Source organism: Oryzias latipes, chromosome 11 (genome assembly GCF_053564925.1).
Source record: "Oryzias latipes strain Hd-rR chromosome 11, Olatipes_Hd-rR_3.1".
In the NCBI taxonomy this organism is placed as follows: domain Eukaryota; kingdom Metazoa; phylum Chordata; class Actinopteri; order Beloniformes; family Adrianichthyidae; genus Oryzias; species Oryzias latipes.
The window spans coordinates 8,980,001-9,007,500 of NC_136247.1; the positions used below are offsets into that span (position 1 = coordinate 8,980,001).

General features: G+C 45.0%; 1 protein-coding gene and 1 long non-coding RNA gene across 3 annotated transcripts in view; one reads left to right on the plus strand and one right to left on the minus strand.

The window, feature by feature from the left end:
- crybg2 (crystallin beta-gamma domain containing 2) overlaps window positions 1–27,500 on the plus strand; it is a 34,167-nt gene that overhangs the window by 466 nt on the left and 6,201 nt on the right. The window contains exons 2-14 of the mRNA XM_011481141.4: window positions 6,682–6,781; window positions 7,913–8,050; window positions 9,616–11,354; window positions 18,948–19,710; window positions 19,828–20,370; window positions 23,176–23,223; window positions 25,132–25,250; window positions 26,032–26,230; window positions 26,357–26,496; window positions 26,570–26,696; window positions 26,780–26,815; window positions 26,888–27,027; window positions 27,103–27,229. Coding sequence (XP_011479443.2) covers window positions 6,682–6,781; window positions 7,913–8,050; window positions 9,616–11,354; window positions 18,948–19,710; window positions 19,828–20,370; window positions 23,176–23,223; window positions 25,132–25,250; window positions 26,032–26,230; window positions 26,357–26,496; window positions 26,570–26,696; window positions 26,780–26,815; window positions 26,888–27,027; window positions 27,103–27,229 — 4,219 coding nt within the window. The remainder of the gene's footprint in view (window positions 1–6,681; window positions 6,782–7,912; window positions 8,051–9,615; window positions 11,355–18,947; window positions 19,711–19,827; window positions 20,371–23,175; window positions 23,224–25,131; window positions 25,251–26,031; window positions 26,231–26,356; window positions 26,497–26,569; window positions 26,697–26,779; window positions 26,816–26,887; window positions 27,028–27,102; window positions 27,230–27,500) is intronic.
- Window positions 4,288–25,255, minus strand: LOC110015944 (uncharacterized). 2 transcript variants are annotated; one of them, XR_013658842.1, is made up of 4 exons: window positions 25,118–25,255; window positions 6,671–6,791; window positions 5,636–5,710; window positions 4,288–4,422 (listed from the first exon to the last, which is right to left on the minus strand). It is a non-coding gene; the product is annotated as an uncharacterized LOC110015944 (long non-coding RNA). The 2 variants fall into 2 exon arrangements; XR_002291206.2 differs by lacking the exon at window positions 25,118–25,255 and adding an exon at window positions 21,751–21,890.

A 27,500-nucleotide genomic window follows, 5' to 3' on the forward strand; every position in this document is an offset into this window, starting at 1 on the left:
TGAAGCCTTTATATTTTTTACAATGAAACAAACAATTATGAATTCATTCGTATTTATTGAACTTGTTCTTAAAGACCCATTTGTGTTTAAAGTTTGTAACACGTTTTATATTGTTTTTCTGATAATTGAGGACATATATAAAGAAAATGACGTTTAAAAAATTCATCTGTCTGAGGATTTCTCTATTCATAACGTGATGAATCAGGACCAGACAAACAAAATGCAGTTTAACAAAGATCATATTTGTGACGTAGAAAATGGGTGAAGTTCCCGGCTCTGCTCCATTCTGATGGATCCACTCAATGACAAATAAGATCCATGTTCGTCTTTGTTTTCCTCGTCTGAAATGACATCTAGCTCTAAACTGTACGGCTGGAAAACTCCAATATTGCTCGCCACTTTTGATGCACGTAAGCTAGTGGGAGAGATTGTAAACGGAGAGCTCTCAATAATGGGGAGGGGAAGGGGGCGGGGTTGCTCTGTGTCGATGGTCCTACAACTCGGAGGCAAATTTCTGATAAATTCCTGCCGCTCTGCAGGAAAACGACACAGGCTTTTAGATTTAGGCTATAAACAGCATCATTAAATGACCACTGGGAACGTTTTAATAGTATCTGAGCGAGTCTTTAAAGAAGACCAAAGACAGAAGACCGTTGACATGACGACCACATGGGTCCAGTTAAACAAGCTATTGAAGGAAAAACGACAGAACTTTTTATCATGTTCTTATCTGACATATTTATCAATTGAATTCGAAATAATCCTCACTTTAAAATCTGCTTTTCATAATAAGTCTGTATACTTTATATAAAAATGTCAAATTACGACCCCGTAATATCTAATTTTCATTGAGCGCTTGTGTGTATAAGACTGTAGGAAAAGTGTTGCTGGCATAGACCATACATGCTGTTGGACGTTTTCTATATACTGTATGTGTTGAACAAACGGTGGAGTGTCTGTACCGCTCACCTGTTCACCTGCAGCCCCCGAGGCCAAAGGCTTTGGCTTCACAATAACAGGTGGAGCTCCAAGTGTCTTTAATTACAGAATGCCACGGGGAAAAAAAATGCAGTTTGATGTTTTTACCCTAATTGACAACACAAATTTTTCCTAAGTTTAAGGGAGACAATTGAATATCTGTTGTACTATTAAAATGTTTAAAATATGTACAAAAAGCCAAAAACCAACCTTTTGAAATGCTTTATTCTTTAGTACCATTGGCTAACAACACAACCACACAAAAATATGAATGGAATTATTTTAGCCTATGGAGATCAGGATGTGGAATCATTCTTAAAATCAAAGTGGAAAAACGCACTACACGCTGATCCAACAAGTCAAAATAAGGCTCAGTAGTGGGCGTGGCCTCCACGCGCCCAAATGACTGCCCTGCCACGCCTAGACATGTTTCTGATGAGGCGGCGGATGGTCTCCTGGGGGGATCTTCTCAATCCCCTGGACCTAAGCATTTGCCAACTCCTGGACAGTCTGTGGTGCAACCTGAGGTTGGTGGATGGACCGAGACATGACATCCCAGATGGGCTCAACTGGATTCAGGTCTGGTGAACAGGCGGACCAGTCCATTACATCAATAGCTTCGTCTACTATATAGCAAAAACTGCTGACACACTTCAGCCACACGAGGTTTTGCATTGTCTTTCAGTAGGAGGAACCCAGGGCCAATCCCACCAGCATATGGACTCACATGGGGTCTGCGAATCTCATCTGGGTACCTATTGACAGCCAGGCTGTCCAAAGAAATGCCACTCCAAACCAATTTCTGACCCACTGCCAAACTGGTCATGTTGGACGATGGTGCAAGCAGCAGAATGTTCTCCAGACTCTGTCACGTCTGTCACATGTGCTCAGTATGATCTTGCTTTCATCTTTTAAGAGGACAGGGCGCCAAAGGTTGGAGTCTCATTGTACACTGAAGTGACAAAACTGTCGGCATTCAAAAGTCACCAAAGCATCAGCCAGAAAACACAAAGACGGAGAATTTGTCTGTGGTCCCCACTTGCAGAACCACTCTGCAAATGGGGAGGGTGTGTGTGTGTGTTAGGGTTAGGATTAGTATTCTTACTGATCGCCTGTTATTTCCACCGGTTCTTTATTCTACTTTCTTGCGCAACAACATGTGAATTTGATTCTCAGCCAGTGTTACTTCCTAATTGGACGGTCTGATTACACAGAAGTGTGACTGACTTGGAGTACCATTGTTTAGGCATTCCCTTTAGTGTTTGAGCAGTAAGTAATGGCTGTATATTTCTCTATAGAGGTCTATGGCATTGTGGCTTCTTGGAGCCAGTGGGTACTTCCTAATTGGAACACGAGGGAGGACGGGCCACTCAGTCCAGGTTTCATATACAGTCCTCTAAGCCAGTGTTTTTCAACCTTTTTTGAGCCACGGCACACTTTAACCTTGACAAAAATCCCGTGGCACACCAGCATCCAAAAAAAAAAAAGAAAAAGAAAAAGCTCATAGTCTGTATTGATCTACAGCCCCTCTGCAATCTCACATGCATTTTTGTGATAATTGTTGCAGAAAAAGCTGGAAGCTGCAGATTTTCTTTTTCTAAAAGATGTATTAAAAATTAAGTCAAAAGATTCAAAAACTGTTTGTGTGTTCGTTGTTTTAAGACGTTAAGAGGAGAGACTCATTGTCCGCTAAAACAGTCACTTTAATGCATCATGGGAGATGTAGTGCCGATAATGCGCCGACCACAGAAAGACCAGCGTCTTTGAGCTTCATTGTTTTGTTAACTTGTTCCACGGTCTGATACCAGATTCTGTGGAAAGCTACATCGCTAAAGACGAGCTTTAGCTGGTATTTTTCTTAGAACAGAGAGACTTTTTTGCGCTAAATCGAAACAAGGAAGTGAATACTTTAACCACCTCTGATTGGTCAGACTGGTGACATGTGATTAAGCCTTCAAGAATGATTGGTGGAGACAGTTAAAGGGGCGGGACTTTTCCTTACACAGTTATAGCTGCAGCTTTAACTGTACCGCGGCGGTACCTTCATTCTTATCAAAGTGTTTTAATAGAATCATATAAACACAAAGAAAAAATAATTTTATGATATTTCATATTCTTAACTTCTCAGTGTTTTATCAGGACCTGTTTGGATGAACAAAGAGCTGATTTCCTGGAGATGGTTAATGTTTTTAGATCAGTTAATGAGGGCAATTTCTCACGGCACACTTGACCATCTCCCACGGCACACTAGTGTGCCGCGGCACACTGGTTGAAAAACACTGCTCTAAGCCATCTTCTAATGCTACCCTGCCAAAACCTCCAACCCCACCATGCCGCCTTTCCTAGATCTACCTGAGACTGACTTTTAAGATATTCAACATGTATCTTCATTTTTATGCCAATTGATCTTTCCTTTTTTCCCTTAATGGACTTTGAAATCTATACATTTTTAATGTTTGGTTAGTTTTTTTATCACTTTCAAATCACATTTGAGTTAGTTTCTTGTGTAAGTTGCAGTGTAGAACATGTTTGTACCTGGGTGAAGTCAAGATGAGATAAAGAGGCTGTGTCTATGTACTGATAGCGGTTTTATGCTGCACACTAACCTCCTTGTCTACACGTAAAGTCAGCATATGGCCAATGGAGATCGGCTTCTGAGAGTTGGAGCAAAGTCTGACCCACCCTAGAGTTTCTGTGAAAACACATCTGTTGTGATTACAATGTTTTTACAACCCATTGTGAACTTTTGTGGTAATAAAACAGACCAAGGTGTTGAAGACAAGCAGCCACGCCCCCTTAGAGGCAGAGTTCACCTGAAGTTCAAAAGTAAAAGTTTCGATGAAATAAACCAGCAGGACAGTGCGACTGTGTCAGCGTGTGGGACATCAGGTGAATGACTGTTTGCACAGGGTGAACTGAAAGGTGAGCAAGCACCGCCTCAGCGCCAAGAACAAACACGGTACACACAACCCCTTCCTCCTGAGGTCAGCACATATGCAGGGACAGACTAAATCCAGGATTAAGACTAAACCTGTTTGTGTTGGGTTTAACCTGTGTACAGAAACGGAAGGTTTTTGGGTCTAAGAAAGGAAAAAAATCCAGGTATTTTGTCTGTTTTGGCGTTCAAGTAGATGTCCGTCACTTTAGGTTCTGTGCAAAATGACAGCAAGAAGTTCTTTGTGGGAGGGGGCTGGGGAAACGCCCTCACCATGAGTTTGTGCCTTTTGTTCAGCTGAGGGGTTCATGGATTGATAAATGGAGCCGAAAACCAGCCTCGCCGCATGCCTGACATGTCATCCATCGGTCTGTGCGGGAAATGGATAAAGCTGCTGTTGTGGACTCCGTTTGGTAACATCCTTGGAGCTCAGCTGAGACTCACTGTTGAGGAATGTTTCGCCAGAAGCCCTAAATGCTCTAGAAACACTGGAATGTCGACTGCAGTCTCTGCACAAGGGGGCAAAAAGTATTTGTTAGTCACTGATTCTTCAAGTCGCCCCCCCCCCCCCCCACGTTAAAACCACAGATGTACGAATAAATCATGCAAAGAACACGTAAATCGACATAGAACCAGAACCCTGCGTGATTACTGTATTCCTGAGTGTTTTCCATTCATTTGATGTTTTTAATAAGATTGACAGAAAAGTTTGGACCCCCCCCCCCCTCCTTTGGCCATTGTGCAACTCTTAAAGAAGAACTGAACCACAGAGAAGCAAGGTCAAACATGACTTGTTTAAATCAAAAACAGCTGAATTACAGGAAGTATGGTCAAATACATTGGGTCATTAAAAAAACAGAAATCTGGAAACAAATAACAGCAATTGAAATTCTTGTAACAAAAAAATGCACTCAAAAACAAAAATGTATCTCTTCTGAATGTTTCAGCGAATGCAAAATGCCCGTCTTGGTCTGCAAACGTGTCCAATGTGTTTGAATTTTTCTATGAGATAACACCAGTTCTGATAGGACGCTGTGCTTTGCAGCTGGACTGCACCAACATTCAGAAACAGCTGCTCTCTGCAGATGAAAAGCCTCAGTGTTTGCATATAGATGACCCAGAATGCTCACTGAAGTTTGAGCACATTTCCATTTCTTTGAATACAGCAGCAAAAGGTACAAAAAAAAAATGTTAGAGGTTTGCAGGTCAAGAAGACGTGCACGTTTTTTACATTCCGAATAGTTCCTCTAGCAGTTTGAAACGACTGAAATACAATTATTATTCTGATTCCTCCATTTTTGTTTTGGTACATAAGTGCCTGTTGAAGTTGTGGATCGCCAAACAAATGAAACCAGAATCGCCGTTAATGGTTGAAGAGTTACGGTAGTGAAAAGACAGTCAACACTTGAGGTAAAGTTTTGCTATCTTAGGTTTAACATCGGGGTGAGATTACATGAGATGTTTCATGAGGTTGGTATCAGATCTCGAAGGGTTTAAGAATTTTGTTGGCAACAAGTCGACGTTCAGGGCATGAGGTGGTTGTAGCGGTTCTTTAGGAGAAACCGTGGTCGTCTCTGGACTGCATCCAGAGACGGAGACTGTCCCTGTTGAAGGTGGACATCTGAAAGTTCACGCCGCGCTGACATATAAACACACAACACATGGAACAGAGAAGTGACTCATCCTCTTATCTCCACTGACAACAATCTCTTCCAGCCACACCTGTTTGTTCTGTCTCAGAGCTGGATGGGATCTGGGAGGGTTTATTCTGTCCTTGACATCTTGGAACATCAGCAGCTGATGAAGAGACAGAAATAAATAAATAAAAATCTGATAAATGAAGAGAAAAAAGGGTTTTAGTAACATTTTCAATCACAGCTGCAAATATCCTACATGTAGATGTTGAAGTTCAGATCATCTGGACCACATTTCTTTTGGATGAAAAAGTTCCAACAATTATTTTGAAGGTTGGAGGAAAATCTGGACACTCCTCGTGATAATCATGGAAATCCAAAAAAGGACTGCAGCAGAGCTGCATCGTCTTCATCTCTGGTCCCATTTGTGACAACAAAACATGACTTTAGTTCAAGTTTCTCAAAGCCCTATTAAAATCATCTTTGATCTAGAATAACCCTTGTACTATCCTATGACCCCACCCTCACACTGACGTGTCCTCCCTACCATGACAAAGGTGGATAAAGGTGGTAAGATTTCATGTAATCCATGGACACCAGTAAAGATCACAAATCATTGAAGAAAAAAGGTTCAGCACACTGTCTAGTGGGTCTAGATGACCCAACTCCCAATGTTAAAGTGCCTAGGATAGCACAAGGGTAACGGTCTTAACCCCGTCCCCGAAGGATCTGGGTTAGACTGTCTTAAATCCAGCCGTACAGATGAATCTAGTCATCTAGAGGCTGATGCATCATAATGGAGCGAAGCAGAGAGCCTGTGGCCCAGATTGTCATTTGTACGTCACACAATCTTTTTTTTGTCTGCTCCTGATTCACAATAATGTAAAAAAGTCGATGCCAGATTGCCGGCCAGCAGCAGCTCTGATTGGTCGATAAATGTGTCCAGACGGCAGCCGTCCATATCAAGTGCCATCCACCGTATAAAAAGGGGGGCATTCTGCCTGTCTCCGTACTGCCACCACGTGACCTTGAAATGTGCGTGGGCGGCCACTGATGGATGTCAACTTTCAGAGAAAAATCGTCAGGTCACCGTAAAAGTTTTACTTTGTCTTTTTTTCTTTACCTCTCGATCAGCACTTCGCTGCCCATGAGTCCCGCTGGACCCGTGGAGGTCGATCACATCGTCTCGCTGAAGAAGTCTTCCTCTGTTTCTGGGACCACGCCCAGGTCAAAGGTCAGTGAGGCTGAGAACACACAGTAAAAGAACTATTTCAGATCAAAGTTTTCCACTTCTGGGTTGAAAACAAAAGAAACCTCCTAAAGAAAACCGATGAAGATAACAGGAAGTGAATCTGGATTTAGCTTTCTGTGAGATTTATCATCAAAATGGCCAAGGCTAGAAGAAATTTACCGACATCTCTCTGACTTATGAACTCCTGTCATGAAGATTTATGGGCTACAACTTGAACTCAGGTCTGTTTCCTTAAGGTAGTTAAGAGGGGACCCCCCCCCCCCCCCCCATAAAAAGAGGGCCGACTTAATCTTCTGGCGTTTTTTCCCCTAAAAGTAAAATCTCCCACAGTCCTGATTTCAAAAATTGCCCACAAATTGATAGTTATTGCTGCCACCAGAGGGCGCTATTGGTCCGGTGTTGCGAAAGTGATGCTCAGTAGAACCAGGTTTATAGATGTGTTGCAACCGCATCCGGATCACCCGCCGTTCATGATAATGCATGAGGACTAGAACCATCAGAACCTTCAGGGAAATCCTCTTATGGGTTTGTTTAAAGCTTCCAACCACTTTTTCCAGATGTTCTTGCTGGTTACCTGGATCAGGTGTGTTTACTTGTTCATAATGTGGACTCACGAGAGCGTGGACAGCTGCAAAACCAGCTGTCTTGAGGACCAGGTTTGGGGAGTTTTTGATTGGGTTTTTGCGTAAAATCGCCCCTCGTCCATCTCGTTTTTGACGGAAAACCATTGACGATCGGATGTGGGACGATGTCCACTGAGGATGCTCCGTCACAGAATATCTGCAGATCTTCCAGAAACCTTCTAGAGAAGGGTCTCGGTTGATGATCAGACTGTTGGGTACTTGTTGGTTCGGTTTGTTATTCCTGAGTGCTGATTAAAATCGTGTTCCTCAGGTTTGGTGTTTCCTCAGAGTGGAGCAGCTTTAAATGTGAGCAATTAGCTTTGATTACAAGCTTCTGTGCCAGGAGGCCACCAATAAAGACAAAGAGCAATTATTTTCTCTAGAAAATGTTTGAGATACCAGCTATCGATCACATGACTGTTGTTTTTTTGTTTGTTTTTTTTACAAATAATTGAGTAACTGACATGCTTTGTAAATCGTTTTCTTTTAGGGGAAAGAATTCAGCTACTCCGAGTCAGACCTCCGGAAGCCCAAAAGATTCGCTACCTTCTCTTTTGGCTTGAAAAAGAGGAAGAAGAAGAACGAGGAGACTCTCTCAAAGAGCACATTTGGCCTTGATGAACAAGAGGTGATGACTTCCTACTGCCTTCCAAACCTTGTCCCGTTGCTTCATCATCTGTATGTTTTCTTGCTTCATCATCTGTATGTTTTCTGTAGAGATCGGTGATCTCCACAGTTTCCATAGCAACAGTGGACATTTTTTCAAGTAAAACTCAAAAGGATGCTAGGAAATGAGTAAAAGTATGGACTTTAGTTTATTGGATGCAATTTATCTTTTGTAATCAAGCACCTTAATTTTCTTCGTCCCTTCGCTTCAAAGCAGGTTTAGGCAGACTTTCAGGATGTGGTTTACCGTCACGATGACAGGTTGACCTTCATCTTGCTAATATGCTGATTTGGAGGAGACCAGATGTTTAGTAACATGTCCACTTCCCCATGAAGATAAAAGTCCCCAGCAACCATAGCGACTTTTGCATATCGTGGAATGAAGAACATGTTAGTAGATTTTTGTTTTTGTAGGACATACTAAACTTTTAGTTTCCATAGCAACCAGTTCTAATGCTTTCTTCATCAGAGTCAACATTAAAGATAAATAGACCTTCCACTTAGGACTTTTTCCAATGGAGCTTCTACAAGTTGGGTAGATATTGGCCAACGTTCTTGTACTCAACAGACTAACGGATAATACTGTAGTTGTGGACATTTTGGAAAAAAAAGTTTGAGGGGGAGACCTCACCTTTTGACTCAGAATGGTGTCATCCACAAAGATTACCGTCAAAGTAAACAGTCCGTTTCTCCCTTCTGAAGTACTTTTCCACCTCACATCTTCCAACGTCCAACATGAGATACAAATTTTAGTGACTGCAGATCTAACAGATTGGTAAACATTTAAAATTGTAGGTTTATCGTGGTGACATCATGATGGGGGGAGTCATTTTGATGCACTTTACTTTTGGATATAGCCTGACGACTGAACTGCATTTGGTGGCAGTTCGACTTTTAAGCCACATATATGATGTGTGACGTCGCATATGCGCATGTGACGTCATTGCGCTAAACGTGCATTCTTGAATTCGCATTTAGCCCCTGTGATCACACTGCGTCCACCCCGATACGAAGGCATCTCCGCCAGCTACAGCTGGAAGAGGCCTGGTCCAAAATGTTGAAAAGGTGAAAATCTCATGAATTTTTTTCTTGAGGCGTTTTTTTGTCCCCAGCTCTATACTGATTTATGAAAGACTAGGTGTCATGGAATTCTAGCTGGGCACAAATGGCAATTATTATTTTCTTCTTCATGATCAATTTTCAAACGGTTGGTAGTTCTGTTAATGAGAAGGGACGACAGCCATAGTTTCTCCCAAAACGAAGTCCGTGATGTTTTCAAATCTTGACCTGGTTTAACTTTCAACGTGTGTTCAATGGCTGCGTGTTTTGTACATGTAGCTCGAAGTTGGTTTTGGAAATGTGCATAGCTACGTGTTAATGTGAGAGTTTTGAACACGGAAGCCTAAAATGTGTCACTGCACAAGTTTATACAGACTTTTCATGGCCAGTGGTCACTTGTACCAGAGTTGCAGAGGGAGTTCTACATTTGTTCCTCAGAGGTTGAAACTGTGGATTTTCTCCTCACAGAGTCTCCTGGACCTCACTCGGAGAAATCTGGACCCGGCTTGCTCCAACCGGCAGTTCAGTTCCTCTCAACCGGAGCTGGATTCCCGCTTCGACATCCCCTCTCCTCCTCCCTTGGCCAAAAACCTCTCCGAATCGCACTTCGCTCTCCCAGACCGCCCATCCTCCTTGCTCCGTAGCCGACCGCAGTCTGAGGAGCTTCTTAGCGACTTTTTCATAGAAGAAACGGCGAGGGCGCCCATCGCCTCCATCCCTGAGCTGCAGCTTTCCAGCTCAGAGGAAACGGAGACCTGCTTGGCTGTTTGTTCCACCTCAAGTTCATCTGGCGCCTCTCTGAGACAGAATCATGTGAGGTGCCACTCTGTGACGTGTACTGTTAGTCAGGTTTCCAAGGCAACTGTGAACCCCATCCCTGGAACGCCTGATCGGCTCAACGCTCCCGGCAGAGAAGGCTCACTTTCCCCAATCTGTGAAAGGGATGAGCAGAATTCCTGTTTGTTCAGTCCAGATGAAGTTTATAAGGCTCTCTACAAGTCTCATTTTCCTAAAGGGTTAACACCCATCCCCTCCACCCCACCAACCTCCACAGATCACTCTGCCGCACCGCGAGTTCAAACGGCGCAGCATGACACTGCAGCTCCCAGGAGCCAAGACTCCCTCAGAAAAATGACTTCTATTGAAGGAAACCCGGAAATCCGGCGCTTTTCACCTGCTGAAGAGGCGAGCACCCCCTATTCAGTTCCCAAACTGCACATCGGCAGCTTTGTGCGCCCTGGCGCCACGGCGCTCTCTGGAGGTCGGGCCTCCGCTGCTCCTGTTTCAGACTACGTCACGTCCATGAGGACGAGGGGTCGGGTTGCCGTTCCCATCACACAGGCAGAAAAACGCTTGCCTTCTTCCAGCCAGGTGGCTGCGCCAGAGGCTCCGAGGATGTTTCCGGGCTTGTTGGCGCCGATGGACGCGTGCGACAGACCTCTGAGTCCGCCGTACCTGAGCGTGGGATCGGATGAGGGGAGCACTGCGGACGTTTATTACAGCGCTCAGGAGGACAACGTGGAGGAGAGCGGCGATGAGGAGATGTTTACCCTGAGCGAGAGGCAGGATAATTTTCTGGGTGGAGGTGGGGAGGAAGCTGAGGCCAACTTCAACGGGATCGTTGGCATGAAGCAGGAGAAGGTAAAAGGTCAGAGGTCACAGAACCCTCTGCAGAATGAAGGAAAGTTTCTTTTAGAACACAATGTGGAAACTGTAGTACAAGAAGGTGGAGGAGGAGGGGGGGAGTTAGTGGCACCACCTGTTCTGCAGGTGAACATGACGGAATGCGAGAGTGCCCCGCCCTCCACTGAGCTCACGGGGGAGGGGTCTGGCTCTGAAAAAAAAGACCTCTATGCTGAAGAAGTGGCGAGCCTCCAGGGCCCGTTTGAGATGTTTAAACAAATGAGCAGTTCTGAAGATACACAGACTGGTTCCGTAGGCCAGAAGTTGGCTGAGATTCCGTCTGCGCCGCCACACGGCAAGCTGCCGGCTTTGTTGACAGCAGAACTCAACGCAGACCAAGAAACACGTGTGCTGTCAGGCACGCCTGCAGAATCCGCCGCGGGCAGCAGCCCCCTGTGGGCGGAAACGCCGGATCGCAGCGCCACCGTGCAACGCCAGGTGCCAGTAGAGGTTCTGGCTTCACACCAGGGCGTTACAGAGGCTGCAGAACGGAACATGGAGGTCCCAGATCAGCTGGATGACAGGTTAGTTATTGATGTTCTGAGGTAGAAGGAACGCAGAGGAGAGTCCTGTCCTCTGGTTCTGCAGAGACGCCAGCTTTATCGGCGACTTCAGGCTTCAGGAATGTCTTTTTACGCTTGAGCTGTTTGGAAACCGAACGAACACGAAACACTTTCATCTTAAGGTGCTGCTATTTGGGTTTTCCACGCGTGGGTGTGTTTCTGTGACGTCAGAAACACCTGGAGATGGTCAATTAACCAGTAAAAGCAGCTGTTTAGAAGAAAAACACATTTTGTCAAGTCTAGAAAAATATTACTTAAGACTTTAGATTAAAAGAAATTCTGTGGGCAGTGTAAACTGAATCTAAATGACTCTTTAGCCTTTTTCAAATAAATATTCGATTTTTATCATTTGTCTTTTTAAGTTGAGCTGAAATACACCTTCATGACCTAAATTAGCACTGAATATTAGAAAATGTTTGCTCTTTTTTAGTCGAATTCACATGATTACATATTTTTAAGGAGAGCTCAGCTATGAGTTAGCAACATTTAGCTTTAGCGTAGCTGTTTTGCACTTTTCTTTAAATATCCTAGCTTGCTAACTAATTTTAGCAACTTGTTGTCTTTTCTATTTTTTGGGTTAATTGCACATATTTTAGCATGTTAAGCTTCATCTCTACATTCTGGTACTCGCTTTAGCTAGCTTAGAATTTTAGCATTGTTTGACAGCATCCCAGCTTATTTAAGCTAAGCTACCTTATGTTGTAATTTATCACTTTTAGCATTTGATTTTTAGCAATCTTTTTTTTATGGTTTTATAGTGTCACTTAACAGCTTCAACTTTGTTTTTCTCAGTTATTTTACCTTTTGTAAACCTAATTTGGTGCCTGGAATGAATTAAGCTTTTATTTTATATAAATACAAATTTGTATTAAATTATAAAATGTCCCAGTTAAAATAACACAATATTTAATATGTATGTACTATTTTACAATTTATTTTAAAGATAGTCAAATAAAAAGAAAAACAGCATGAATCAGTTTTAATGATAACATGCATGTTGTTATTTTTCTTTTTACACAAAGCTGCAACAATACCAAGCATATTCACAAAGGTTGAGCATGTCTGCAGCCTTGTAAAACCGAGTTTTTCCGGCTGTTACAGTCTCAGGTTGAGCACATATTTACTGCTCCTTTTTTTACTCCTGAGATTTACTCCTGAAACGATCCCATGAAGCGGCTGTGGGAAAATTCAGGATTTTTAGTTTCAAAAAGTCCTCCGGGCTTCACGATCCGCCTTTACCAGTCCTGCTTTCATTTGTTCTCTGCAGCACACATTTTGAAGTGTAACTGATGCTGGATATGACCCAAATGTACAGATGTACTGAGAGTAAAGCTCCAGGCAGCAGTGAAAGGTGAACAAACTGCAAAACAAGCAGTGTGAGGAATGTGAAGCTTGTGCTCACACCTTTGTCTGTATGTCGACACACCTGAAGCAAAACAGTAAAGGTACCAAGTTTGAATGTACCACTGCTAAAAGCAAATGACAACTAAAAGACAATACTGCTGTCAAACAGTTTTGCGTTTGCTTTGATGTTGGTTTCCAGAGATAAGAAATATTAATAATAAAACCTGGTTTCTTCAAATCAATACAGGATGATTTATGAATTAAATTTCTCCTATATGTTGATTCATTTGATCCAGAGTAAAAAATTCAACACTGCAAGTTTTTATTATTCTTTATGAATTTATTTTGGCAGCTGTTGCCTCCAAATACTCCATCAGTGCTATCTCACCTTTGCACAAAAATAGTTTGCGTGACTGATGGAAATGTTTCACATGTGTTGGTCTGAAAGCATAAGTATGTGTGTTGTAAAAGTAAAATCTGTCCAACTCAAGAGGCTTTCAGCTCTCATCTGTTTGCTCAGCTGTTTGACAGGACAAGTTAAAAAAAAAAACTCCACCAGAGTGCAGCAGAGAGGTGTTGTCAGTCACCTGTGTGTGTACATGCATGGGTTACGTAAACCTGCTGTGGCGTCCCATTCCTCAAACAGTTTGGATGCTTGCTGAAAGATGAAATATGCATTCAAAAAAACCACACCTGCATCCACATAGTTTCAGCCGAGGATACTTAGGCTAGCTTTCATCGCTCAGGATGTTGATGTTACGCTCTAAAGCATCTAATCATAGGAACTCAACTCTACCTCAATTCTGCGAAATGTCTTTCTTGTTAGTGGAAAGCCAAACTGAACTATAAAAGCCGTTCTAATCATAATCTTGTAAACAATTCACTTTTATTTATATAGCCCAATATTTACAACAGTAGTCATCTCAGTGGCCTCATACCGAAATGGTTCTAAGATAGAGCCTTGAGGAACACCTTCACAGTGCAGATTCACTTGATTAAACAAGCTCAACCTCATCAAAACATGCAGGGATAAGCAAATGTAGATCAAGTGATGGGAAACAATATGTTTTTGACTGATATATACAAATTTAATAAATATGTATAAGCCTATGCTTAATTATCTAAATGCAATGAATTCTGGTTTAGCAATGTCTGCAACAGGCAGCAGAGGGTCTAAAGTGTTTTTTTTTTGTTTTGTTTTTTCAATTTAACCAAAAATGGGGATTGATCACAACAAATAGTCACTTATCTCTGACGGAGCAGCTTTTCATCTCACAATCACCAAAACTAATCCAGATGAAATCCAGACAGGGAGTAAAACATGGTAGGCTCCTCTTTCGACAATACATTTTGATTTAAAAGCTGATGTGATGCATCAACAGGTGGAACCATTTCTGGCAGAATTCCTATGAAATTAGAAAAAAGGGTTTTCTTGGGAAATAAGATGAAACTCTTCAGTTTTCCTTAAATGGTGAGATGAATATCTTAATAAAAAAGAATCTGAAATGAACTAATAATTGTGTGAAATGGATAACAAATAATAAACTAGTCTAATGATACCAACTAGTCCTAAATAATCTTTAGAAGATTAATTTAAAAAAAATGAAATAAACTTTGAACCCCTTAATTTTAAGTTAAAGTAAATCGACTGCTGAGCACCTTCATTAGCTGCAGAGCACAAAAACATTATATATTAACTGTTGAAAAAACACAAAATACAGGTAAATTATGCTGCAGAAAGCCAAAAATGCAAAATAAATCTGAAAAATGTAAAGATCCCACAGTACTTGTTGAAAAAAGCCCTACAAAATATGGCTGAACAATGCAATCGAAGGCCATAAATGTTAAAAAATGGGTTTAAGTGGCTAAATGAGGCTGAAAAATGCTGCGTTATTGTACACTGAATGCCCAAAGAGAATGTTGCCTAAAAAGTGGAAAGTGGCTGAAAGAGGGAAATATTTTAGTGAATTTCTTCTAGAAAGGCAATATTTATTGACAAAATTCTGAGAGCTGTGCCGAAAAATGGAGAGAGAAAAAAAAGAAAGAAAAGAAAATTGATGAGCTACAAAAATAAACATTGTAACAGATGAAAGATCTCTCTTTTGATTTCTGGAATCTCAGATCTTTTTTTTTTTCTGAAGAGTAACAGGCTGTAATCAAGATGGTGTGCAGAAGACTTAAGTCAGACATTGACTCCGCCCACTTTGCCGCTCGCAGGCATGACAGTGGGGAATGTTTCTGCTTCCTCAGCTTTGCTGTCAGATCAGGCAGACGTTACGTTTTTTTCTCCAGGCCTTTGTTCCCTTGAGGAGCTCCCGCTGCTGCTTTGACCCACTTTCCTTTCCGCCGCTGAACCGGCAAACGTGCCGCTGAACCGGCAAACGTGCCGCTGAACCGGCAAACGTGCCGCTGAACCGGCAAACGTGCCGCGCACCGGCAAACGTGCCGCTGAACCGGCAAACGTGCCACTGAACCGGCAAACGTGCCGCTGAACCGGCAAACGTGCCGCTGAACCGGGAAACGTGCCGCTGAACCGGCAAACGTGCCGCTGAACCGGGAAACGTGCCGCTGAACCGGCAAACGTGCCGCTGAACCGGCAAACGTGCCGCTGAACCGGCAAACGTGCCGCTGAACCGGGAAACGTGCCGCTGAACCGGGAAACGTGCCGCTGAACCGGCAAACGTGCCGCTGAACCGGCAAACGTGCCGCTGAACCGGCAAACGTGCCGCGCACCGGCAAACGTGCCGCTGAACCGGCAAACGTGCCGCTGAACCGGCAAACGTGCCGCTGAACCGGCAAACGTGCCGCTGAACCGGCAAACGTGCCGCTGAACCGGCAAACGTGCCGCTGAACCGGCAAACGTGCCGCGCACCGGCAAACGTGCCGCTGAACCGGCAAACGTGCCGCTGAACCGGCAAACGTGCCGCGCACCGGCAAACGTGCCGCTGAACCGGCAAACGTGCCACTGAACCGGCAAACGTGCCGCTGAACCGGCAAACGTGCCGCTGAACCGGGAAACGTGCCGCTGAACCGGCAAACGTGCCGCTGAACCGGGAAACGTGCCGCTGAACCGGCAAACGGGCCGCTGCACCGGCAAACGTGACGCTGCACCGGCATACGTGCCGCTGCCGACTTCGACGTCCTTATTGTCTGCAAATTTGTCTTGATGCGACCCTGCATCTCCAAAATCTTTACGACGACCGAACAAATTCGATTATGCAACTTTGAATGAGAGCTTAACAAAACAAAGTTTTAAAAAGTTTTTCTTTATTCAGTTTTGTGAATCAGAAGCAGACGGAAAAATTCAGTCTGAAAAAGATCGTAATTGTGACGTCCAAAATACGCTGGCTTCCTTTTCATGGTCCGATCTCATCATCGTACGGTGTAGGAACCATAACCGTTCGGCCTGGAACTTCTGTTTGGGGTCCTTGGACTAGTGCTGACGTCATATTATGTGATTGGCTGTGCGTTGGTCCAAGGACGTGTCAGATGGTGATTGGTCTGGACGAATTACAAAACTACCATAGAAGAAAATATTATGAAGTCTGTTGTAAGCAAACAAAGCTCTGACATAAAGTGAAATTGTCTTCTAAACGTGCCTTTATTATTGTTATGATTATTATTGAATGCATGATCCCTTATAGGTTTTTAAATCTGTGCGGCCAGTGCTTTATTATTGGCAGAACAGACCCGGATTAGCACCATTAGCCGTGCTAACAACATTTTCAGCCACGGCTGAACTCAAACTGGAATAACAAGCGGATTGTTGCAAAATCTCTTCATAAATTACAAGGAACATTGTCAGACCAATTTATGAGGGAAAATAACTTTAGGTTACAAAAGGGAACGTGAAATGAAAATTTGTAGAGCCCGAGCAGATCTCGACGCTACGTAGTTTGTCCAGGTGGGGTTACTGTAGTGTGACGTTACCTTCAGTCGAAAGGACCCTGAACGGAAGTTTCAGGGCGAACGGTTATGGTACCTACAACGGTTCAATTGCCCTGATTTTGAGTTGCAGGTGTGATGGGCTGTAAGCTAGCAGACAGGGCGAGCAAAGCGAGAGCTCTCAGGGGGGGAAGGGGGGCCAGGCCAGGGTTGCTACGTGCCAGTGCTCTTGCCCACAAATCTAATTGAAATTTTTGTATGAACACACTCTCCATCTTTTTTTTCCTATCATAAATGTCTGTTTCAGGTCATGAAAGAGATTCCTCATTGGCCTACAGAACAATTATCCTCATTGCTAGAGCTGCATGATATGTGGAAATCCCGCGATATTCATGATCCATATTGTGATGACGATATAACTTATGAACACATAGCAGAACAACCCGCCCCATTTCACTGCTACAGTTTAAATAAGATTCAACATGACTTAAATGATACTCCAAAAGACCCTCGTCTACATAGGAGGCTAGCATCTAACATCAAAGGGCTCCATTCGATTGGTCAAATGCATAAATTGATTTTTTGATTAGCTAAATACTTTAAGCTGCCATAAGATCGTTTTGGCACATTTAAGGCTACCATTTATTGCAATTTTTCTGCCTTTTGCGATACGCGCATTGCAAAGCTTGATAACGCGATAGCAATAGATTTGCAATTTATTGTGCAGGCCTGCTCATTGCAACATCAGCCTGTGCGATACACATAACGCAAAAGATGGTGTAAATTGCCACAAATGGTAACCCTAAATCAGGGGCCGACAACCGGTGGCTCCGGAGCCGCATGCAGCTCTTTCATGCCTGTGCAGCGGCTCTCTGTGTTTTTGTAAAATAACTACCAAGTTCTCAGATTGTCGTGGTGCCTTTAACATCGTCAGGTAGAGCGAGAGAGCAGCGTGAGCATGCAGAGGGGGCGTGTCTGCAGCTGGTAACACCGACCAGAGTCTGTAATGGGATGCAAAGTTTTTCTGGAAAGACAGTCAGTGGTGATCTCGTAGGGACACATGAGCCCCCAATAAAGACTTTTTTTCCCCACCCAGACTAAAACCACCATTTCCGTGTAAAATTATTTAAATTTGCATTACGGTGCCTCCACTGTCCTGTCTCCTTGCTGCTATGATGACCGTATGTTGAGCTGTCTGTGTAGAACACGCTGGAGGGTGGGTTGCACGTGGGGGAAAACAACGAACAGGTAGAGAGACGGGGGCGGGGCTTAGACTCACCGCTTATGATTCCAGACAAACTAACAGCTGCTTCCTCATAAAAAATAGTTGTCATCCATAAAATTAACATAATTTATTGGGTTTACTGGATTTAAATAAAAAAAATAAATAGAAACGAGTCTGCATCAAAGTGAATTTGTTTTGACAGACAGAAAAGTCTATTCTAGGTTGTGGAAAATGGGGAAAAAAGATCAAAGGAAACATCACGCTCATAAAGAATTAAATAATTAAAACAAATAATTAAATAAATGTCCTGACAGCATTATGAATCAATACAAGTATTGCCAAATGAACTATCGTGATATATCGGCAAAACCTTTTTTTCTAACACACCTAGTGTTGTGTTGTCCCTGTGCTTTCATCTCAGTGGGAAACGGTTCAAAATGGCTCTTTGAGAGGTACAGGCTGCTGACCCACATGCTAAAACAATCTTATGGAAGCTTGAAGTATTTGACAAATTTGAGCCCTTTTCGCATTTGACCAATCAGATCGCATCGTCGACAAATCAGGTGGAGCTCTTTAATGCCCCTTTTATCAACGTGGATTGTCTGGAGTGTAATTTAAGTTGCATTGACTTTTATTTAAATAAAACTGTAGCAGGGAAATGGGAAATGATGAAATGGTTGTTTTGCTGTCTGTTCATGTATCGTCATCATAATATAGATCACTAACTAATAATGCACGCTGCGAGTTTTATTCATATCGTGCAGCGATAAAAACTAGAACTCTTTAAAAACATTCCTGTCGACCCATTCAGAGGCGGAGCTGCGGCTGTTAGGGTGCTTTTCAACCCCCACACCATCACACTCCCACCACCGTGTTAGATTCTTTCTGAAAGTCTGCTCTACTTTGAGTCCAGAATGTTCCCGTTTTTGTGTTGTTGCTCCACAAAACAAAGGAGACACATTTCTAAATATATATCGAAGTTATTCACCTTGAAGGAAAAATCATCATCTAGAGATATTTAGAGACGGTGTGTTCGTGAGTGCAGCGTTTGGGAGCTGTCACCTGCTGGCTCCGCCTTCATTTCTGTCACTTTTACTCAGGTTTCCTCTGGATATCCTCCTGACATCGGAGTCCGAACCAGCAGCCATGATGAGCAGAGGCAGCCTGTACACCCCGCTGAGCTCCGAGAGCTCGACCCCACCAGGAGAGGACGCCCCCAACCATGACCTTTACAAAGTGACAGAAGAAATGGATTCTGGGCCAGACTTTAGGTGGAAGAACAGATTCTACGGAGTGACTCCATATAAACCAAGCAGCACAGAGGACTATCTAACTCCCTCCCCCTCTGGAAAGGTTGCTGGTAGCAACAGCGACTCAGAGGAGTGGAGGAGGAGCTCTGAGTGGGAGGAGCCTGCTGCACCTGCAGGTAAAGGAGACGAGCAGAGACAGAAAAAGGCAGAGAGCGAGCAGTCGCACAGAAACTGGGAGCAGCCAGAGCTGTCCTGCAGCAGCCAAGAAGACTGCAGCGGAGTCTTCAGAGCCACCCTGGTGAAGCTGGTCCCTGACCCCCCCGCCGCCCCCGAGTCCCCAGACACAGAGTCTCACATCCAGCAGGACATGGAGACCCTGGTGGACACTCTGAGGAGCATGGAGCCCTCTCTGAAGAGGGGGAGCACACCCCAGCGTCCACAGGCACCTTCTCCCCAGCACATCTCTGCACTGCCCCCCATCGAGGAGGACAGGACCCCCGATACCCCCCCCCAAAAGCCAGAGGGAAACCTGAACATCCTACTTGCTGACCTGGGTTTGGGCAGCAGCTCCTCCCGGGACACTCGATCCCCGCTGGAGCTGATGAAGAGCCAGGTACGTCTGCATGTCCTACAGAGACGCTCTCGTCTGACATGCACTTTAAAGTATTTGTTTATTTTTGTTTGGGATGTTGTTGTTTTTTTTTCTAACCTCTATGACGCCTTTTCTCAGGATCTGCACCCCCCAGATGTGAACGGAAACGGGTTGCCCAACAGGTCGTCCCGCCTCAATAGCAGCGTTTTGTTTGGGAGCTTCATGTCTGCAGAGAATGACAACAAGCTCCATACAAGCCGCAGAAGCTCTCTGCCAGAGACCCGCCCCCTTTCAGGCGACCACTTCAGCTTGGGATCAAAGGAGCAGAGCGAAGGCCCGGCGACCCCCTCCGGGTCCCGGTTGGAGCGCCTCTCCCTCATTGTGGGCTCGTCTTCTCCGACGAACGGAGGTTACGACTTGAACGCCCCCCGTATGAGCCTCCCCTTTATCGGCTCCCCTCCCTACATCGGCAGCCCCACCCACCTGCTTAGCCCCACCCACCTGTTTTCCCCCCCAAGCTCCAAGGACTTGCACTGGCCCTTTGCCATCCCAGACCCTTCGATGTCCATGCTGGCCCAGAATTCAGGGGTCTTGAGTGGGGGCCAGGCCGTATCTCAGTTCCAGCGACCCGAACCTGAGCAGAACATGCTTTCCAAGTACCGCGCTTTCCCCGACGCTTACGTAAGTTCTGTCGTTCTGGAGATGGGTCCCTTTTCAGGTCAACTGCAGGTCAGCTGCCCCCTGTTTGGGTCAGCTGCCCCCTGTTTGGGTCAGCTGCCCCCTCTACGGGTCGGCTGCCCCCTCTACGGGTCGGCTGCCCCCCGGTTGGGTCGGCTGCCCCCTCTACAGGTCGGCTGCCCCTTGGTTGGGTCGGCTGCCCCCTCTACGGGTCGGCTGCCCCCTGGTTGGGTCGGCTGCCCCCTGGTTGGGTCGGCTGCCCCCTGGTTGGGTTGGCTGCCCCCTGGTTGGGTCGGCTGCCCCCTCTATGGGTCGGCTGCCCCCTCTACGGGTCGGCTGCCCACTCTACGGGTCGTCTGCCCCCTGGTTGGGTCGGGGGCCCCCTGGTTGGGTCAGCTGCCCCCTCTATGGGTCGGCTGCCCCCTGGTTGGGTCAGCTGCCCCCTCTATGGGTCGGCTGCCCACTCTACGGGTCAGCTGCCCACTCTACGGGTCGGCTGCCCACTCTACGGGTCGGCTGCCCACTCTACGGGTCGGCTGCCCACTCTACGGGTCGGCTGCCCACTCTACGGGTCGGCTGCCCTCTCCTTAGGTCCCCTCAGGGGTTGTCTGAATGTGATGCTCCAAACCTGAATCCCTCATGTATGTAACTGAGGATCACTGCAGAAACTGATCAGAAAACTGTGTGTGCTTGTTTGTGTGCTTGTTTGTGTGTGACTGAGAAGAACATTCCAATCCACTAATGATTTTCTACAGAATCATGAGCTTGTTGAGACTTGCTAAACGGCTTTCAGACACGACTTCAGATTTAATGTCAGTGTATTTTGTTGGCTCAATTTATTTAATAGCTGGTAATATAACATTTTTTTTCTTCTTATTCTGGCAGATTTCAATCCCTAATTAAGTTTTTTCCCTTTTTCTATTTTCAGCTTTTTCTCTTTTAATTTAACATTTTATGGCTTTTTTAAGGCCAACTTTCAGTCATGAATCTTTTTGATTATTTTGTTCCTCTTTATTAGCCAAATTATGTGACTCTTTAAACATTTAAACATTATTATTCTCATTTTAAACACACACCCATGTAGCCTTAACATTTTTTTAGCTTTTGCTAGTTTTTACAGTTTTGGAGAGGATTCTTTTTAAACAGTTGTTTGTCTTTTACAATATTTTCTAATGTATTCTTATAGCTAATTTAGCCTTTATTTTGATTATTTTTGGCATGTTTGTGTTTTTACATGTTTTTATTGTAGCTCTCTTTCCTGTTATTGTTTCTTTCTTGTAACACTGTGAGTTTGATTTCTGTCACATTTTTCTCCTAAACCTGAATGCATCATGGTCAGGAATTTGTTCCTATTCAATAGTGGAAGAAATGTTTCAGTCATACCTGGGGGAGGGCGTTGACCCAGAGTGCTGACAGAGCAGCATGGCAGTCTGAGCTGCAGTCATGCGCGTCGACAGACTCAAGCCTTCATTACACAGCATCACCTCCAGGCGCTCATCACCTCACCCAGAGAAAAATACTTGAGGGGGGTGTGTCCACACGTTGAGGACGTTCCTATCAGTAAGCGCTGTCCTCCGGTGGTGATGGCGCCTTGTTGGGATTTACCACCTAAAGTCAAAGGAAGACTCAGAAAAGCCACTTTCAATTTCACGTTTTCTCTCATGTACACTCATCCAAACTGGCCCATCCCACCAACCCTCTACCACCGTGCTCAACAGTCACTTGATGAGATTTAAGGCTAACCTCAGTTAGCTTAGCCACAGGAACGCATGTTAACAGCTGGGTGGGTTTACGCATTCTTTGGTTTTAATTAATTTGGTTTTAGTTCTAATTGAAACTGCTTAACTGTCCCAATGTGTGGCGACAAGAGGAAGTGATGTAAGATTTGTGGCGAGTAGTGATCAGGCTTCGGGTACAGACTGTAAACGCTGAAAAGATTATTTTCTGGGAAAGATCTTAAGACTCACAGCAGATTGGGCTACTGCAAAATTTGGAATGAATGTATATACTACTGTTGAATTTGGGATTGTGGTACTCTGTCATTTTGGGGATTTCTTGAGCTAGAATAACATTTAGCCAGTTTGTGGTGAAGCTTTGGACACTTGCTGCTCTTCTGCGTTTCTCTGGGCTTCATCTCTTTTGCACGAGGCCGTAACTGTTGAGTTTCTTCTTCTTCTAGAGGCTCTAAAGGTCAGCTGCATAAATGAAGCCGTCCTCTGTAATCTCGTCGCTGCAGGCAACTTGTCGCCAGATTTGCATGTTAGTTTAGCGCGCCTGACATTAGTCACACGTTCTTGAGAATGCAGGGAACCAGACCTCCAGGTTGTTTTCTGTTCAGCAGGAATGTCAAATGTGAAAGAAAAAACAAAACAAAACAAAGAAAGCAACCAGAGCGACGCCGGAAACACTTTTCCAGGGCAGTGAAACTGGAGCTTGGGCTGCAGCCGGTCCGTGGAGGGAAATGTGATCTGGATTGTGGTTTTGTCCCAGCAGAGACACTTGAGACCCACATTCATGAAGGACAAGCAGCCGTGATGTCCGTCACGTGAAAAGCTTCACTCACGTGAAGTTTTCACCGGATCAGCCACATCCCGCAGCGTTGGCGACAAAAACCAACCGTTTTGGCAAGGCTGACTAGATCTGCCGTTCCTTACCTTCTTAACCCACAAAGTGGCACCAGAAGCGTTTGTCATCATTCCTGAGAATTTCCAGAGTTCAGACCTCCTCCCACCGTATCTGAACCTGCTCACTCTGGACTGATGCCAGCCAACCCGAGCTCACAGATTTTTGGTGTTTCTGTGTTTGCAGCTCACCAAAGAGAAGGAGCACGGAAAGCTCAACCCCCGCCCTGGAAAGGTGAGTCTCTGGCAGGTCCACCAAAGCCCCCCCCACCGCTGAGCACCAAAGCCTTTGATCAGCCAAACACAGCAGACGCCATCTTTGATTTTAAACCAAGCCAAGAAAATGGAATAACCTGTCAAATCAGCTAAAATTGTGCCAAAGATGCAAAATTATATGCCTGAAGAAAAATACTTCAACTGTTTTTTCTTTCAAAAACTGTTAAAAACTTGAAGCCTAATGTGGCTAAATGCTGCTAATATGATGTTAGTCATGCTAAACGCTGGCTGTGTCTAAATTCCTTTCATACTCACTACTTGGTGCACTTCAGAGCCGTTTTGTAAAGCTGTTGGAGTGTACACTTGCAGAATTGAGTGCCCTAGAAACCAATGTGCGTCAATGCTCGTTAGATTGGTAAAGATAGACCACAATGCATTGCATTCAAACAATTTCAGTGAAGAAAAGATTCTTTTAATTTATTCTTTATAAAGTTATTCTTTTTAGGTTTTAAATTCATGAAATTGGGGACGTCATATTTGCCGGTGTCCAAATAACTTTTAATATCCGGGGCACTAGATCGTCCCAGATTTTTTGCAGACATTGCCTAATTGTAAGAAGCTAAACTGAATACCTCAGAGCACAAATCTATGTTTTCGATTTTTTTTTTTAATGCATTGTAGTTAATAACCTCCAATCTAGGGAGCATTTGGTTTTTTGCAGAGACTTCTGGGAAATTTCCAAGGGCACTCGATTTTAGAATTGTAGATTAGTACAGCTCTGCAAATTGAGTAGTGAAAGAATTCAGATGCAACCACTCAAAGAGAAACTGAAGGATGCTACGTTTGCTGCTAAAGTCTAATGTGGGGAAAAGCTGGAAAATACTCAACAGGTCGGGTTAACTTCTCTTTTTACAGCCAGAGTTTGATCAAATTGACTGCAAACATCCACACAATAGTCTGGTTTGAGGAGAGGCTTTACTGTTCTTGGCACAGAACAGCTGCTTTCATGGTGGAAATGAGACAAAGTTGGGCTAGTTCTGGCCCTCAGGCGCTAATTTTGCCTGCAGAAGCTCCTGGGACAGCCTCCTGTTATTAATCAGGTGCATTGATGATGGATGTCCAGGCTGCAGTACTCCTTATTCATTATTATTATTATTATTATCATTATTTTAGGATTATTCAGAAATGACGAGCCACTTCTGCTGGAACCCTGAAATCAGCAAGCATGGAGTTCTCCTGTTCTCTCATGCTCTACTCAAGAACCTAAAATAGCTGCACTTCAATGCCCGCTCTTCATCATAAGAACCACTACAATCATCTGGCTTCCAGTGTCAAACAGGGGCACAGCCTCCTCTCCTGTGTGTGAAAAGATCAGGCCTGCTTGGTCTTGCTGCTGAACTGCTTGTTCCTGTGCAGGAGTTTGAAGGGAGAAGCCTCCCTGGCTGCAGGGCCTCCATGCTCTTTACATGTCTGCGCTCAGGCTGCTTCATGCGTGCCAAGAGGCCTGGAGCTCCTCCTCCTGGCGGTCTGTGAGCTGCTTTGACACGGCAGATGCTTGGAGAGACAATATAGCTGTAGCACTTTGATCTCCATCAGTCGCCCGAGCATTTTTTGAGCTATTTTAAATCTATTCCCCCTGGCTTACAGTCCCTCAGACCCCGAACCCCTCATTACTGTTGCAACAGAAATGGCGAGCAAGATCGCAGATGTTCAGAAAACGGAGACATGTGGCGATGAGGAGCAGGGAGCTTGCGGCCGCCCAGCGTATTTTATACGTCACAAAAACAATGTTTGGTCAAACTGCATTGTTTTCGTCTGCTCCTGATTCACAACGATTTGAATAAAGAAATGCTCAGAAATGCAGTTTTAAGCTGCATTTTCTAAAATGTCCATCATAAAAATGGAACACGAACCTTCTCTCCTCTAGATGTTCATCTACGACCGGCCGGGGATGTGCGGCCAACGATGGGAGGTCCGCGGCGACGTCCTTGATGCTTCGTCCTGGGAGCTGCAGGACACCATCTCCATCAGGGTGGTCCGGGGAGGGTGAGCGTCCCTTCACCGGTCTGCTCTGCTTTTTGCCCGGCGAGCAGAGCTGCAGCTCCTGCTGCGAAAGGGTGGAATGTCCACCACGAAACAAGGAGACAGGGTCACAAAGACAGAGAAAAAGTTGCCTCCAAATTAGATTGGATGGGGGGGCTAAACCAACATTGTTACCAACCGTTAACTGTATAAGTGAACTGGACTGAGTGAGTGTGATGTCATCACTTCCAGCTCCAACCTTTCATTGAAGTGGGACCAAAAATACTAAAGGAAAATCCCCCACACTCCTCCAACCTGACCAACAGGTCCTCGTTTCATATGGTCTGGAAGAGTGGCGGGGGGGTTCCATGATGTCATGTTTTTGGCTGTAGACGTTCTACTGACCTTTGGATCAGGAGCTCTGAAGTTCTCCTGTTGTTAATCTCAGGCGGCTAACTTCTGCTCCAGTCAAAGTATCTCCCTGAAGGAAGCCGTTCCTGTCTTTGTCCTTCAGCCTTCAGCGCTTCACTGCAGGAGAACCTTCCTCCCCTTGGAAGAAATCCAACAGTAATTAAAAGCAGCTTGGTGGTTTTAGTTTAGTTTTAATCCTGTGCCACCTTCATTCGGGTGGAAAACAAACACGCCAACACCACACCTTTGTTTCTGTCTAAGCATGACTCCCAAAAAAATCTCTTTCTATGGAAGAGCCTGAAAAGTAGTTCCTGAGAGCTGCGGTCGGGTCAAAACGGGCAGGAACGCCTGAGACGAGCACGGAAACTCTGTAAGCTGAACGCTTTCCTTCCAGGTGGGTGCTGTACGAGAAACCCAACTTCAAAGGAGAGAAGTTCGCCTTGGATGAGGGCGACATCGAGCTCAGCTGCCCCTTCAGCCCCCCAGAGGAGCTGGAGGAGAACGGAGTCCAGGAGAATGGCGGAGAAGACGGGCCGACGGAGAGCACGCCGGCGCGGAGGTTCATCATCGGATCCATGCGCAGAGCGGTTAGGGTGAGATGACGCCACTTATCCCCCGTTAGAAAATGTCGGACAAAAAGATGACGAGAACAGAAAACATAAAAAAATGTCAAACTCTGTTTTCTTTTATTTCAAAAAATAACATGTTTTCATCTTCAGGACTACAGCGTTCCTGAAATCAGCCTGTTTCCTGAGGAGAACGCGGAGGGGAAGAAGGTGGTCTTCAGGGACACGTCAGAGGATGCCAGGATTTTCGGGTTACCCATCAAGGCCACCTCCATCATCGTCAACTCCGGGCTGTGAGTGACCCTACAGAGGCGTTTGTGTGATCAGCTGATCGGGGAGTGACCACCCTTCTCCTCTGCTTCTCAGCTGGCTCGTGTACGCGGAACCTTTTTTCCAGGGTGTCCCGCGGATCCTGGAAGTGGGGGGGTATACCAACCCAGCAGCCTGGGGAGTGGAAAAGCCTTACATAGGTTCACTCCATCCACTGAAAGTGGTATGACGCTCGAACGCGAACAGAAAAAATACTTTTCAGGAGAAAAAGGGCAGATGAATGCATTTCTTTGTTCTCAACAACAGGGGGAGCCGAGAGTGGAAAACATGACAGAACCGAAGGTGAGAATGACAGAACGTCTCTGCAGCAGCAGAAACTCTGGATGGGTGGTGATTCTTGCTGTCCGTTTGCAGATGGTCATCTTCGATAAACCATACTTCACCGGAAAGTCGCGTACCATCACTGCCAACATGAGAGACTTCATATCCAGAAGTGACAGTCAGCAGACCGTCTTCATGGGCAGCGTGGGGTCGCTTAAGGTCCTGGGAGGAATGTGAGTAGAGTATCGGATGCAGACAGGGGGCGCTGCAGCCACCAGAGCTCAGCTGTGTGTCCTGTGCTGCCGCAGCTGGGTGGGCTTCCAGAAGGAGGGCTTCCGCGGCCACCAGTACCTGCTGGAGGAGGGCGAGTACCAGGACTGGCGAGTGTGGGGCGGCTGTGACTCGGAGCTGCGCTCCGCCAGGATCATCCGGGCTGTGAGTTACCATAGGAACGCTGCAAACGTTGAGACATTCCAGACGATCCTGAAATGATGGAATGAAACTCCAAATGAGTTTAAAAAGTGCAGGACAGCTGAACGAAGTACTTAGACTTTTTGATCCTGGAGAAACCAAACCATGATGAACAACGTCAAACAAAAAGTCTTTTGCAGTTTTATTACTTTTAGAAATCAACAACTTCCTGTTATGAAACCTGTTACCTTTGTAGAATAATTCAGGACTCATTCCAGCTGTTTTATTGCTCTGT